At 37.1% G+C, this 14,229-nt stretch overlaps 1 protein-coding gene across 2 annotated transcripts in view; it reads right to left on the reverse strand.

Moving 5' to 3' along the window:
* The window catches only part of Fzd3 (frizzled class receptor 3), a 55,526-nt gene that overhangs the window by 18,054 nt on the left and 23,243 nt on the right, over positions 1-14,229 (reverse strand). For both annotated transcript variants that reach the window (XM_027390319.1, XM_035452438.1), the window contains one exon: positions 12,771-13,788. In XM_027390319.1, coding sequence (XP_027246120.1) covers positions 12,771-13,788 — 1,018 coding nt within the window. The remainder of the gene's footprint in view (positions 1-12,770; positions 13,789-14,229) is intronic.

Consider the following 14,229-nt stretch of genomic DNA (forward strand, 5'->3'; position numbering starts at 1 on the left):
AAGATAATGTAGCACAGAGAGACAAGCAGCCATGGAGCAGAGTGGCAGCAAGTTCCACTGTGAACTCTTCACGTCTGACCAAGGAAGGACTGCACAGCAGTGGAGCAAGGATGCAGGGAATGCTAACTGCTACACACACCAGGCATGGCTATAAAAAATTATAATTTGTTCCTTTCAGGAAAGCATTGGCTTTAAATTAAAGTGGCACAAGGTTGGGCAAGTAAAGAGCTGCTAGCAGTTCACTCTTTCATTGTTTGATTTCTCTTCTCTAAATCTCAAATTATTTGTGCCACTGTGAAAATATATAATAGGATTTCAATCCCCATATTTTCCTTTGATCATTGGAATGAAATCAATAAAAATTCACTTTTCAAACATCTTATAATCTTTGTCATCTAAACAGAGACTGCCATCTTAAGGTAATTACTTCTTATAAAATTAAGAGCAGCCAGTGTGGCCAACTATAACAAAGTTCAACAACTTGGGTTCTAGGAAGTTTACCAATGACTGCTGTATAACTATTGACTGTAACCTTTAAGTAAATAAAAATGAAATTTAATGGTTAAAGAAGAAATTTGTCTCTCATTATTCAAGATTCTGAGTAGTCAAGTGAGAGAACAGGGGGAAAAGAGACAAAGGAGAGCAGAACTTGCCTAATTCAGAATGAATTGCCCAGCAGAACACAAATGCTCAGACATTGCCACAAAATCTTACTACTACCTGACAGATCTATCATGCAAATCAATACAGACTGCACATGTTATTTAGATAACCCCATAGGAAAATACCAAAGCCAAACTTCCTCAAGATGAGGAAGCTCAAAATGAAAAAAGAAACAACACAGTTATTTCAATTTTATCATTCTTTGCCTTGCTGGCATTATGAAGAAGTTATATTTGATTAAGCAAAGGGCAACAACATCCAATTCTACATGACAAGTGTGATCATTATTGATGTTATTGTCTGTCTTACAACAAGGAATAACCAAAAAAAAATAGAAAAGCAACACTGTCTACAAAAGGCTACACAATAATAGATGCAGTAAGTGGGAAGCAAATAAAAACTACAGAATTATCTTAATTTTGGTGAGCATAAGCAATTATATCCCTCATGCATAGTGTAACAATGATGCTCACACAGGTGGAGAGTATAATTTCTATCCTGGATAAAAAAACAATAAAAAAGAACTGTTTTTTTTCCTTTTTTTAAAAATTTAAATTAGAAACAAGTTTGTTTTACATGTCAATCCCAGTTCCCTCAAGAACTACTGTTTTCTTCCTAAAGCAAATCACACAAAAAGTAAATTATCTGGGAATGTTTTATCTTTTTCAAATGCAAACTAAAAAATAAACAGAAAAGGTAAGTCAGTTTTTACAGAACAATAAACCAAACAAGGACTCTCCTTTACACAGCAATATCATAACCAACCGAATTCTCAGCTTCGTACACAATGAAGAGATCTTTAAAACTTCCCCCAAACTGTTTGCAACTTCAGGATTTAAAAAGCAAGCAAGAAACAGAAACCCTATCAGCTGTGAACCACATAGTGAATGCTAAGTACCGAAGCTGGGTCCTCTGCAAGAGCAACTAGTGCTCATAACTGCTGAGCCATTTCTCCAGTCCCTTAAATGCTGTGTTTCATTTTAAAGTGGGGTTAATAAAACACTAGCCTGGAAATCTGTTACAGTAACTTCCTAGTCACTTCTAAACCCCAGGATAGGAGGAAAGGCTTTCTTATTTAGAGACATTTTAACCTGGCTATGAAGTTCTGGAAAGATAAATATAATCTTTGTATATTTAACAAATTGTATTATTATTATTATTACTAACAATAAAAACTTCAAACTGTTTTAGTAGGTTTTCCAAGTCTGTTGTTACTGAGGTGTTTTTTTTTTCTGGTTCATGCTAAGAAGGTGCTCATTTTCTATGGAAGAAAAGACAGGAAGAACTCACCCATAATTCTGCTTTAGTCATGCCGTTATCTGACTCACAGTTAACTTTCTTCCACTGGCTATGAACTCCTTTAAGACAGTGGTTTTATCTTAATCACTCTCCCTTCTGTAGCAACCTCAACATGCCAGAAGAATAGAAGCATAATAATTCTGAATTAATGAGATTCTTAAAAGAAGAGAAAGTAAGGTGTAGTTCTGGAAAAGCAGTTTCTAGATTCATTTAATTTTACATGTGAGAAGAAATTCAGATATCTTGTAAGATTTCAGAGCTCAGGCTGGGGGTGTAGCTCACTAGACAGAGTGCTTGCCTAGTGTGCATGAGAGTCCCAGAAGCACATAAACTGGGTGTGTTAGCACACATCTCTAATATCAGTATTGGGGAGGTAAAGGCAGGGGAATCGCAAAATCAAGGTCATCTTCTACCACGAAGTATATTTGAGGCCAGTTTGGGCTACATGAGATCTTGTCTCAAACAAAAAAAATTAGAGCTAAAGAAATTATAAACTAAGTGACTAATGTAAAGATACAACTTCTGAGTGAAATAGCAAAATGTAGAAAAATGCCCCTTTAAATACATTAGTATTCTTGCATAGAAAAAAAGCTTAAAATATTAAGACTGCAGGTTTTGGAGCCAGGCAGTTTACATCCAAACTCTGTCACTTACTGTATGACTTTGGTTCAACTGTGTTTCACACTTAGTTTCCTTATTTTGCAAAATTATTCTTTGGCTCTGTGTCAGTAAGTTAACATCAGAGGTTGTCCTCTGGCCTCCACATGCATAAGCACATACACTCCTATGTGTGTCACACACACACACACACACACACACACACACACCACACAGCAACACATTGCTTACATTAGCATAAACTACCAAACTTCCCTTAATTGGTGCAACAAAACTATCAGACTGCTAAGAATAACCTTTACTGACATGTCTTACAGTGACATACAAGTCATTTTATTTATTTAGTATAGTAACATAGAAATATTAAATTACAGTAAATATTTTATTTTGGACATAAAATTATGACCAAAGTAGTGAGGACTGCACTGCAAGTCTGACAATTTACATGATAGGTCTCAACCGCTGTTAGGAGTTCATTACATGATATGCAAGGTTATATAGGATAATGTTTGATGTTGATCAGGGGCTGGCAAATTATAGCATGTAGGCCAAGTCATTCTTTTGTAAGTAAAACTTTCTTGTAACATTTGCCTCCTTTTTTTGCAGACAGCAGCAGGGCTGAGTCCTTGGCTACCAGAGCCCCCATATTTATGTCTGACTCTTTATAGAAAGACTGCCATGTTATTCTGTAGGTCGTGATAATGACACTGAATTAAAAGAGAGGAAAAAAGTAAGCTAGCACATGCCTATAATCTAAGCACTTGGGAGATGGAGAGAGGAGATCAGGAGTTTAAGGCCAGCCTCTGCTACACAGCAAGTATGAGATCCAGCCTTGGCTGCCTGCCTTTATGACCCAAAACGAAGTGCAAACTTTAAAACAAGGTATATCTACAGTGCTCCTAAACTGAGTTCACAGCTTAAGCTGTTTTGTTCCACGGAGGCCATAACAGCAGCAGCTTGTATCTTAATTCTGCAAGAGATTTGCTATGCTTTTTTAGGGAATTTGACTCCTTTCCTCTTTAACAGACACTAAAAAATTCTGAGAATAAACTGATTGAACTTAGAAGTTACAAGCAAGATAGCTTCCACTTTAAAGATTAGTACATACCTCCACCAAAACATTAGAAGAACTATGTATTTACAAGAATCCTTTACTGTCTGTCATGGTTCAAGAAAAACAAAAAACAAAAAACAAAAAAAACCATTTCCTTCACAGTATGGCTGATTCTTTTGAAACTGACTAGCAAAGGGAACACTCCTATCAGAAAGTGAAGCTAAAACCAACAAATTAGATTTAATGTCATTCTGCTATTTTTGTATTTTTCTGAATCAAGACTAGATAAACAACAGATGGCTTGCCTTGTGTGTCTGGAAGGGTAAATGATGTTTGTTTTCCTATAAAAATGTATTTTTTTTAGATTCTGCAAATGGTTTTAATGTGAACTTGATAGACTGAGCTATGGCAACATACTTTCTATGTCTGAAGCAAAAGCTCTAGTGTCAGATACCTTCAGACATATAGCACTAGGTTAGAGGAATCAAAAACATGAGAAAAATGAAAAAAACCCCACATACTTTTGAAAATTAATGTTTAGAAGAAAATCAGATTACAGTAGAGAACACAGGAAGAATTATGTACTTATCCTTACAGTGAAATTAATGCTCTATATGAGACACTCAAGCAAGAGATTAAAATCTATCTTGTTTTATCTTCATAGCAACTTAAAACATTTTCTTACATGAATAAATGGTTAAAAACTTGACACAAACTCAACCCATTTGATTTGTTCCAGTTCTAAAGTAATGTGTCCTGTTACATTAAAAATCTATTCTAGAATTATCAACAACTTTTGAGAAATATAACTTTTATAAAGTGCTTCAAATCTCTTAAGACACACTAAATAAATAAATAAATAAATAAATAAATAAATAAATAAATAAATAAATGGAACTGACGTTTAAGGAAAAAAAAGGGGGGGGGGAGGCTGGAGAAATGGCTTAGTAGTTAAGAGCACTGGCTGCTCTTCCAAAGGACCCAGGTTCAATTCCCAGCAACCACATGGCAAATCACAACTGTCCGTAACTTCAGTTCCTGGGAATCCTACACCCTCACAGGAATACATGCAGACAAAACACCAATGCACATTTAAAAATAAAACAAACAACCCCCCCAAGTACCTAGGAAATTACTAATATGACATCTGCTCTAGAAGTAAATGTCATTGCTTTTAAAGACATCTTTCTTTCTTTCTTCTTTTTTTCTTTTTTGGTTTTTTCGAGACAGGGTTTCTCTGTGGCTTTGAAGACTGTCCTGGTTCTAGCTCTTGTAGACCAGGGTGGTCTCGAACTCAGAGATCCATCTGCTTCTGCCACCAACGCCCACAAGACATTTTTTTTTTTTAACTATGTGCATTTCCCATATAGAATAAAGGAGTCAGGTCTCCCTGAAGCACAACAAATGGTTTGGGTGTGGGAACTGAACTCAGATCCTCCACAAAAACAGTACACACTTAGTAAGCCATCTCTCTAGCTCTTTCACTCTTTGTCAATTGTGAAATAGCATTACTCTGAGTAAATTTAGGACTAAATATTCCTTTCTTTAAAAAACATTTGGAAGCCCAGCGTTGGTGGCTCCTGCCTTTAATCCCAGCACTCTGGAGGCAGAGGCAGAGGCAGGCAGATCTCTGTGAGTTCAAGGCCAGCCTGGTCTACAGAGCAAGTGCCAGGATAACTCTAAAGCTACACAGAAAAACCCTGTCTCGAAAAACCAAACCAAACCAAACCAAAAAACAAAAACAAAACATTTGGAGACAGTATGCCATATATCACAGTCTAGCCCTGAATTCTATATAGCCAAGAATGACCCTGAACTTGTGATTACTCTCCTCCTACTTCCAGAGTGCTGGGATCACACATATGCACCAGCAGCAGGTTTACATGCTGTTGAGGATGAAACACAGGGTTTCATGCTTCTTAGACAAACTCTACTAACTGATAAATAGCCTTGGCTGACCCTAAATAATGCTTTTTATAGTGTGAGTGGATACATAGTAAAAAAAAAAAATAAATGAACATTCTTTGGTTTTTTTCTTTTCGTTTCGTTTCTTTCTCTCTTTTTCTTTTTTTTTTTTTTTTTGACAGGGTTTCTCTGTAGCTTTGGAGGCTGTCCTGGAACTTGATCTGTAGACCAGGCTGGCCTCAAACTCAGAGAGAGCCACCTGCCTCTGCCTCCCGAGTGCTGGGATTAAAGGCATGCACCACCACTGCCCAGAAAAATGAGCATTCTTACCCCCCCCAAAAAAAAGAAAAGAAAAAGAAAAAAGGAAAAAAAATTCAACCAAAAACAGTTGGTACAAGCGTAGGCAGTGAAATTCCATTTTCAAGAAGAACATTCATTTCAAAGATTTTAAAACTAACATATTTAGCTCATTTTGTCTAAATCGTAAGCTTACATACATGTGATTTGCATTAAATCCAATTAGTATTTTAAGAAATGTGATAAATTTACTTCACAAACTGAGCTTTTAGATATTAGAGACCAACTTTACTATTTTTGTCAGAAGCCAAATACCTTCTTTCTCACTTGCTTTGTATTGTTTGTTATTTAGGGTCCTACTATAAAATCCAGGCTCTCCTCAAACACTAGCGGTGCTTGGATTAGGGGTGTGAACCGCCCTACCTGGCTTACAACCTTAGTTATGTGTTTAATCAAACACATTCAAATGCTATTTAGTCTTTCTAAGTTACCCGGGGCAGCTACCCCCCACTACGGCTCAAACCACTTAAAAAATTCCCATTAGGAATTATCATAAGAGCTTCCTGCATGCTTTAGGCATGCTCAATATTACTTCAAAATGAGAATACAGTATCACTGATGCTTACTATCCTAATGAAACTGAATGAAAACTAATATCCTAATATTTGCATGCTAAAAGCCATAAAGTAGGCCAGATGTTATATGATTCCACTTATATAAGGTACTAGAGAGTAGTCACACAAAGGAAGTAGAATGGTGGGGGCCAGAGAATGGGGTAAGTGTGAGGTCACTGTTAAATGTGTAGCCTCAGTTTGAGAAAATGAAAACATTTCTGGAAAAAAAAATGCTAGGGAGGGTTTGTAATTGTGAATGTACTTGGAACAAGACACTTAAAGATGCTTAAATGGGACTGGGAGTATAGCTCAATTAGTAGAGCTTCTCTTTCCTTCAATCCTCTAGCAAGTAAAAAGCCCAGAGTTCCATCCTTAGCACTTTATAAACTGGGTCATTCTTGGCTACATAGTGAGTTCAAGGCAAATTTGGCCTACATAAAATACTGTCTTAAAAATAAATAAAAAAGTAAAAGGGTGAATATCGTGATAGGTATTTTTGCATGCACAGGTGGCCAGCCTTGTAATCACTGAAATGTAGTTTGTATAGGTTATTTTGTTGATCTTTTAGCTAATGTGACTGTCTTAGGGTTTTTATGGCTATGAAGAGACACCATGACCATAGCAACTCTTATATTTTTGGTTTTGAGTCTAGCCTTTAATGGCTGAGCCATCTGTCTAGCCCAATAGCAATTCTTATAAAGAAAAATATTTAACTGGGTGGTTTACAGTTCAGAGGTTCAGTCCATTATTAACATGGTAGGACATGGCATCATGCAAGCAGACATGGTGCTGGAGAGGTATCTGCGAGTTCTTTATTCTTGCACTGGCAACAGGAAGTGAACTGAGACACTGGGTGATATCTCAAGCACAGACCTCAAAGTCTGCCTCCACAGTAATGTACTCCAGCAACAAGGCCATACCTACTCAATAAAACTATACCTCCTAAACAGTGCTATTCCCTATGAGCTTATGGAGGCCAGTTACATTCAAACTACCACACTGTGAAAGCCACATACTTAAAGTGCTTTAGAATGAAGCCACACTACATACTTTCTGAAGTTACTGTGCTTACCAAATGGTATCATAGGCTTTTACCCACCATCAAGTCAATTTAACTAGTGAACTATTTATAGTACTTCATCCTTCTGAATATACCAGGTTCAATTCAACAGCGATGGACTCAAGTGAGACTAAAAACCATGAAATCACAAAGGAATTCACTAGATTGCACAATTACTTAAAGAGAAAGGTTAATATTAATTATGGGGAAAATTTAAATGACAAAGAAAAAATTTAAATGTATGCACAAGATGTGAATGTGGAAAATGTCCTCACCAAGTTTTTGGAAAACCTGGAGCAGTCTTAGGAGTAATCCAGAATGGCTACTCTGGTCTCTGTGGATGAGGATAATGGAGAAGCCATTTGGCTAACTATGGGTTGAGGCTGGGATCTTGTGTCAAAACCTTAGATGGGAAATAGCAGGTTTTAAAATCACAAGTTGGCAATGTGTTCAGTGTTCCACAGCCTTACCCAACACTGGTAGAAAGGCTGGCCAAGAGCTCAGAAAAGCCAGTGAAAACTAATCAACTCCTCAAACAAAAACAACTAACTTTTACTATGAAAAAGGTCACCAAGGAGACAGTTAAAGTACAAAGTTCTGTTTCTGCTTCTGATGACAACAGAAAAAAAAATGTCTAGATCAGTGATTCTTAACCTGTGGGTTGCAACCCCATAGGGAGTCAAACGACCCCTTTCATAGAGCTTACATATCAGATATTTACAATTCATAGCAGTAGCAAAATTAGTTATGAAGTAGCAACAAAAACAATTTTACGGTTTGGGGTTGCCACAACACGAGGAACTATATTAAAGGGTCTCAGCATTAGGAAGGTTGAGGACCACTGCTCTAGACTTTGAGTTCTGATCTTCCTGAGGAGCACCAGATCACATACCTCCCCGTGAACGGAGTACCCCTTATGATTATGAATGAGGAGAAAGAGCTTGAGATGGTGCAGATCCCAGACTCCCCTTTGCCTGTGAAGATGCTCTTTCTTCCATGGGAATCAATCTGTTGCAGTCTTCTTCCAGTGCTCTCTCTACCCTGGATGTTGAACTACCACCTATTATGATGCAAATACTTAAGCTTCTTACTCCTTTACAATTTGTGTATGTATATGTTGCAATAAAGGTGATGGTGGTACACACCTTTAATCCCAGGATTCGGGAGGCAGAAGCAAGTGGATCTCTGTGAGTTCAAGGCCAGCTTGGTCTACAGAGTGAGTTCCAGGACAGTCAGGGCTACACAGAGAAGCCCTATCTTGAAAAAAAGGCCAGATTCAACCTGAATTTAAAAAAAAAAAAAGGCAAAAAACAAACTAAAAACCAAACCAAACCAAAAAAATACAAAAAAAAAAAAAACCCAAATCACAAAAGGTAAGCCAGATAAAATACTTGTGATGCAAATAACTGGAAATCAGCAACCAACAGCAACCTATTAGAGTAGTAAACAAAGATAACAAATAGGCAAGACACAGCGGAGAAGCCAAGAGGCCAATAGGCACATGGGAACATAATCTTATTACTAATAAGGGAATGTAAACAAAAAAAATTTCATGCCTGATACTTATAAAAGGGAAAAAATGTCTGAATATAAATTAAGATAGCCACTTAAGTTGAAGATTCTTTTTCCTACGAGGCAACAATTGCAAATTTTGGTAAAAACAAAACAAAACAGAGACCAAGAAGTGATATTACAAAGAATGTGGGCATATGGATGAAGAAGAAAGGTTATTTTAAATAAATGGTAACAGCAGTGTTGGGAACATGAATATGATGTTAACACAGAGTGCTTATAGTAGATGATGAGAATGACAATTTCTTGTTTGCTGGTACGAACAATGCTTTTTTATGTTTGTAAGAAATATTAGCTACTATTTTTAAAACCCATAATTTATATGTTGGGGAAAAACAATAATTGATCTTCTATTGAATTTCTTACCAGATTTGCTTACTAAAAACTCCTAATACAATTTTCAGACCTGAAAGTCAATAAAAAACATGGTTGACTCACATCAATTGCTTCCCTATATGTTACCTAGTACTCAATTATATGTTGTTTTATGGCAGGTGAAGAAACAATGTTTGGCTATGAGGCAGTCTTTTAAAATATCACACCAGAAGAAATAAGTAAGCTGTCATTGTCACCATTGACTCTGTGCACTGACTATGTGCTAACCTTATCCTCACTGCAGTAATGTTATTATTTCTCTAAGATGTCCTTTTTTTCTCCATCTCTGTACTAACTTATCGTTTACTAACTACAGAATATGCATTCAAACATTTTTTTAAAAGTTCTTTCTCTCAAAGAGTTCACTGTCTAATAGGAAGAAAAGATATATGGACACAAGAAGCACTTTAATAGTGTTTAGAGACTTGACAGATCTTGTTAGATATAGGCAAGGCCTTTGGCAAAATCCAACATGCCTTCATGATAAAAGTCCTGGAGAGACTGGGGATACAAGGCATACATAAACTTAATAAAGGCAATTTTAACACGTCCGTAGCCAATATCAGCTTAAATGGGGGAGAAACTCAAAGCAAGTCCACTAAAATCAGTAACAAGACAAGGATGTCCACTCTCTGCTTACCTATAAAATAGAGTTCTTGAAGTCTTAGCTAGAGCAATAAGACAACTGAAGGAAATCAAGGGAACACAAATTGGGAAGGGAGAAGTTAAAGTATTGTTATTTGCAGTTGATACGATAATATACAAAGTGGCCCTAAAATTCTCACCAGGGAACTCCTACACTGATAAACACTTTCAGCAAAGTGGCCTAGATTCTAGTTTAACTAAAAAAAAATAAAAATAAAAAAAATCAGTAGCTTTTCTATATACAAATGACAAATGGATTGAGAAAGAAATCAAGGAAACAATATCTTTCACAATAGCCTCAAATAATATAAAAGTATCTTGGGGTAACCCTAACCAAGCAAGTGGAAGACTTGCATGATAAAAACCTTCAAGACGTAGAAGAAAGAAATTAAAGAAGACATCAGAAGATAGAAAGATCTCCCATGTTCATGGATTGCTAGGATTAACATAGTAAAAATGGCCATTACCAAAAGCAATCTACAGATTCAATGTAATCCTCATTAAAATTCCAACACAATTCTTTAAATGGAAAAACAAAAACCCAGGACACCTAAAACAATCCTGAACAATAAAAGAACTGCTGGAGTCCCCACAATTCCCAATTTCAAGTTTTACTACAGAGCTACAGTAATAAAAACCACATGGTACTGGCATAAAACAGACACATTGATCAATGGAATCAAATACTAGACCCAGACATAAATCCACACACCCACTGACACCTGATTTTTGATATTGGAAAAAAGACAGCAACTTCAACAAATGGTGCTGGTCTAACTGGATGTCAGCAAGAGCCAGAGGGGATGGAGGACACGATGAGAAAAAGGCCCTCTGGAGCAACTAAGCAAAGTGCATATGAGCACAGAGACTGAGCAGAAAACACAGGGCCTACTAGGCCTGCACCAGGTCCTCTGCGCATGTATTATAGCTATTAGTATTTTATGGGGCTTCTCAGTGTGAGAATGAGTGAGTTTCTGACTCTTGAGTCCATCTGTTCTTGGGACTCTTCCTCCTGTTAGATTTCCATGTCCAATTTTGATTTGATAGTTTTGCTTCGTCTTGTTATATTTTATTTTGTCATGTTTGATTGTTATCTTTTAAAAGTCTGCTCTTTTCTAATGAGACAAAAAGAGAGTAGATCCAGAGGGAAGGGGAGGTGGGGAAGAACTGGGAAGCGTAGAGGGAAGAAAACTATAATCAGATATACTGTACAAAATAGAATCTATTTTCTTTTTTTGTTGTTGTTTTTTTCGAGACAGGGTTTCTCTGTGGCTTTGAAGGCTGTCCTGGAACTAGCTCTTGTAGACCAGACTGGTCTCGAACTCACAGAGATCTGCCTGCCTTTGCCTCTGCCTCTGCCTCTGCCTCCTGAGTGCTGGGATATAAGGCGTGTGCCACCAATGCCCAGAAGTTCTTGCTCTTAAAGAGTTCACTATCTAGTAGGAAGAAAAGATACATGAATGCAAGCCCTTTGGTCTGAGATGTAAACACTTCAATAGTGTTTAAAGGTCTGAGACATGTCAGGGAGCTGTAAGATGAGGTGCACACAGAAGATGGTGAACAGATGCCATGTGAGAATACTAAGAAAACACCTTTTGAGGAGCCGAGAGACCACTCAGCAGTCAAGAACAATTATTGCTCTCTGAGAGAAGCTAGGTTTGGTTCCCAGCACATACATAATGGCTCACAGCCAGTTCCAGAAGGTCCAACACCCTTTTCTGAACTCCACTGGCATCAGACACACATGTGGTGTATGTTCATATATTCTGGCAAATACACATAAAATCAAATAAACCTTAAAAAATCAAAAAAGAAAAAGAAAATCCTTTTAAAAGGAGGAAGACTAGGTACCATCTACAGGATGAGATGTCCTCTGACCTGTTCTCAGTAACTCTCCTAAGACTAAAAGGTCACATGGGCAAGTCATCCAGTAGTTCAAATAGTCAAACAAAACAGATGTATGAAAATTTAATTTATGGACAAAATCAAAATAAATGATCTTTAAACTTCTTTCTAGAACTAAAATTCTGATTTATGGATTTATGGCTCTTCAAACTCAAAGGTACATCACAAAATATTCAGTATACCAACAAAAAAAGTAATGCCAAGAGTTTATGCAATTGAATTCTGCTATTTCTAAAAAACTGTTCAAATAATTACTAATCTGACCACCAGTAAAATTTCCACAGGAGCCAGGACCCTTCTCTCAGAGTTGGAACAATTTTCTCCCCTATAAACCTTGACTTTCAAAGAATCAAATGTTTTGTGGTAATGCTTTAAGTTTATAATATGGAAATGTAAATCATCTTTTAAAATGAAAATCTCGCCAGGCAGTGGTGGTACACACCTTAATCCAAGCACTCGGGAGGCAGAGGCAGGTGGATGGATCTCTGTGAGTTACAGGTAAGCCTGTTCTACAAAGCTACACAGAGAAACCCTGTCTCGAAAAACAAAAACATAAAAACAAATAAAATGAAAATCTACACAAATATGTGTATTATATACTTACTACAATACACATGCTTATCAATCATCTTCACTTTAAAACTTTAATGTACATGCTTAAAGTTCATGAGGAATTAGAAAGAAAACAACAGATGATTACTTTTTATAGTAACCCTCTTTTCACTATCACACATTCTGAGAATTATAACAAGGGTTCCCTTACCTGGTATGGACATGGAATATGATATTCTCTGCAGCGTTCCTGTATCCATGTTGTTTCCCAGATGCCACGGTAAGCTTGCTCATAAAAGTAACATCCAATTACAACCAAGAGTGGTACAAGGTAAAGAATGCTGAAAACACCAATCCGGATCATGAACTTCACTAACTTATCTTGGTTTTCCTTTTCTAATGGGATCTCAATCCGAACTCTGTTTAGAGATATAATGCCGGCTAAGAGGAGAGAAACCCCAACTACCACATACAGGCAGAGGGGAGCGAGAACGAAATATCTTAATGCATCAACATCGTAGAGGCCGACAAAACACACGCCACTAATATTGTCACCTTCAATTTTATTCATCGCTAAAAGGATGATAGTTAGTGTTCCAGGGATGCCCCAGGCACTGGCATGAAACAGCAATGCTTTCTTCTCAATAGCTTCACTACCCCACTTTGGCACAGCTGCTAAAAACCATGTGATGGTAAGAATTACCCACCATACACTGCCAGCCATAGTGAAAAAATAGAGTACCATAAAAAGCATGGTACAGGCTTTATTGTGAGATCCTTGTGTCACTGTGGAAGCCTTATACTGTGCAGGGCTAGATGCATTGCAGGCTACTCGATCCTCAAGCAAAAAGCCAATGAAGAAAATCAATGACACCATCATGTAGCAGACCGCATAAAATATGATAGGCCTTTCAGGGTAACGGAATCTTGTGACGTCAATCAAAAAGGTTAAAAAAGTAAACAACGTGGCAGAGAGGCAAATGATTGAAATCAGTCCTATGAAATAGCGAGCAAATGACAGTTCTTCTCTCCTAAAGTACATATTGGGACATGGTGGTGAACAATCTCGAACATGCAGAAAGGAATAGCCAAGATCTGGATCAATTTTCAACTCTCGGGGACACCAAAAACCGTAATCTCTCTGTACTGCAACTGGGGCGCCTTCAGTTGGATCTCCAACTAAATTCAAATCCACAAGTCGGGGATATGGCTCATCACAATCTGGAAACCTAAAAAAATAAAGATGATAACCATATTTACTTCCGGGTAAAGTTGCTGTCACTTAGCAATTTCAAATTCTAAATTTAGCATCTGTAATCTCATCTATTCCCATCACTTGGGATAAATAAAAATAAAGAAAATGAGGCTGGAGAGATGGATCACTGGTTAAGAACCCTGGCTGCATTTCCAGAGGACATGGGTTCAATTTCCAGCACCCACATGGCAGCTCACAACTGTCTATAACTCCAGTTCCAGGGCTTCTAATACCATCACACAGACATACATGAATGCAAAACACCCATGAACATAAAATAAAAATAAATTGTATCTTTAAAAAAGTCTTCAAAAAACGTTGAAATGAAAGAAAATGGCATGTTCTGGGGAGGCTTCAAGCAGATTTTAAATGACAGTCTTAAAATTAAATTTGTTTTACCTTCAAAATCAGCACT

This window comes from Cricetulus griseus, assembly GCF_003668045.3.
Source record: "Cricetulus griseus strain 17A/GY chromosome 1 unlocalized genomic scaffold, alternate assembly CriGri-PICRH-1.0 chr1_1, whole genome shotgun sequence".
In the NCBI taxonomy this organism is placed as follows: Eukaryota; Metazoa; Chordata; class Mammalia; order Rodentia; family Cricetidae; genus Cricetulus; species Cricetulus griseus.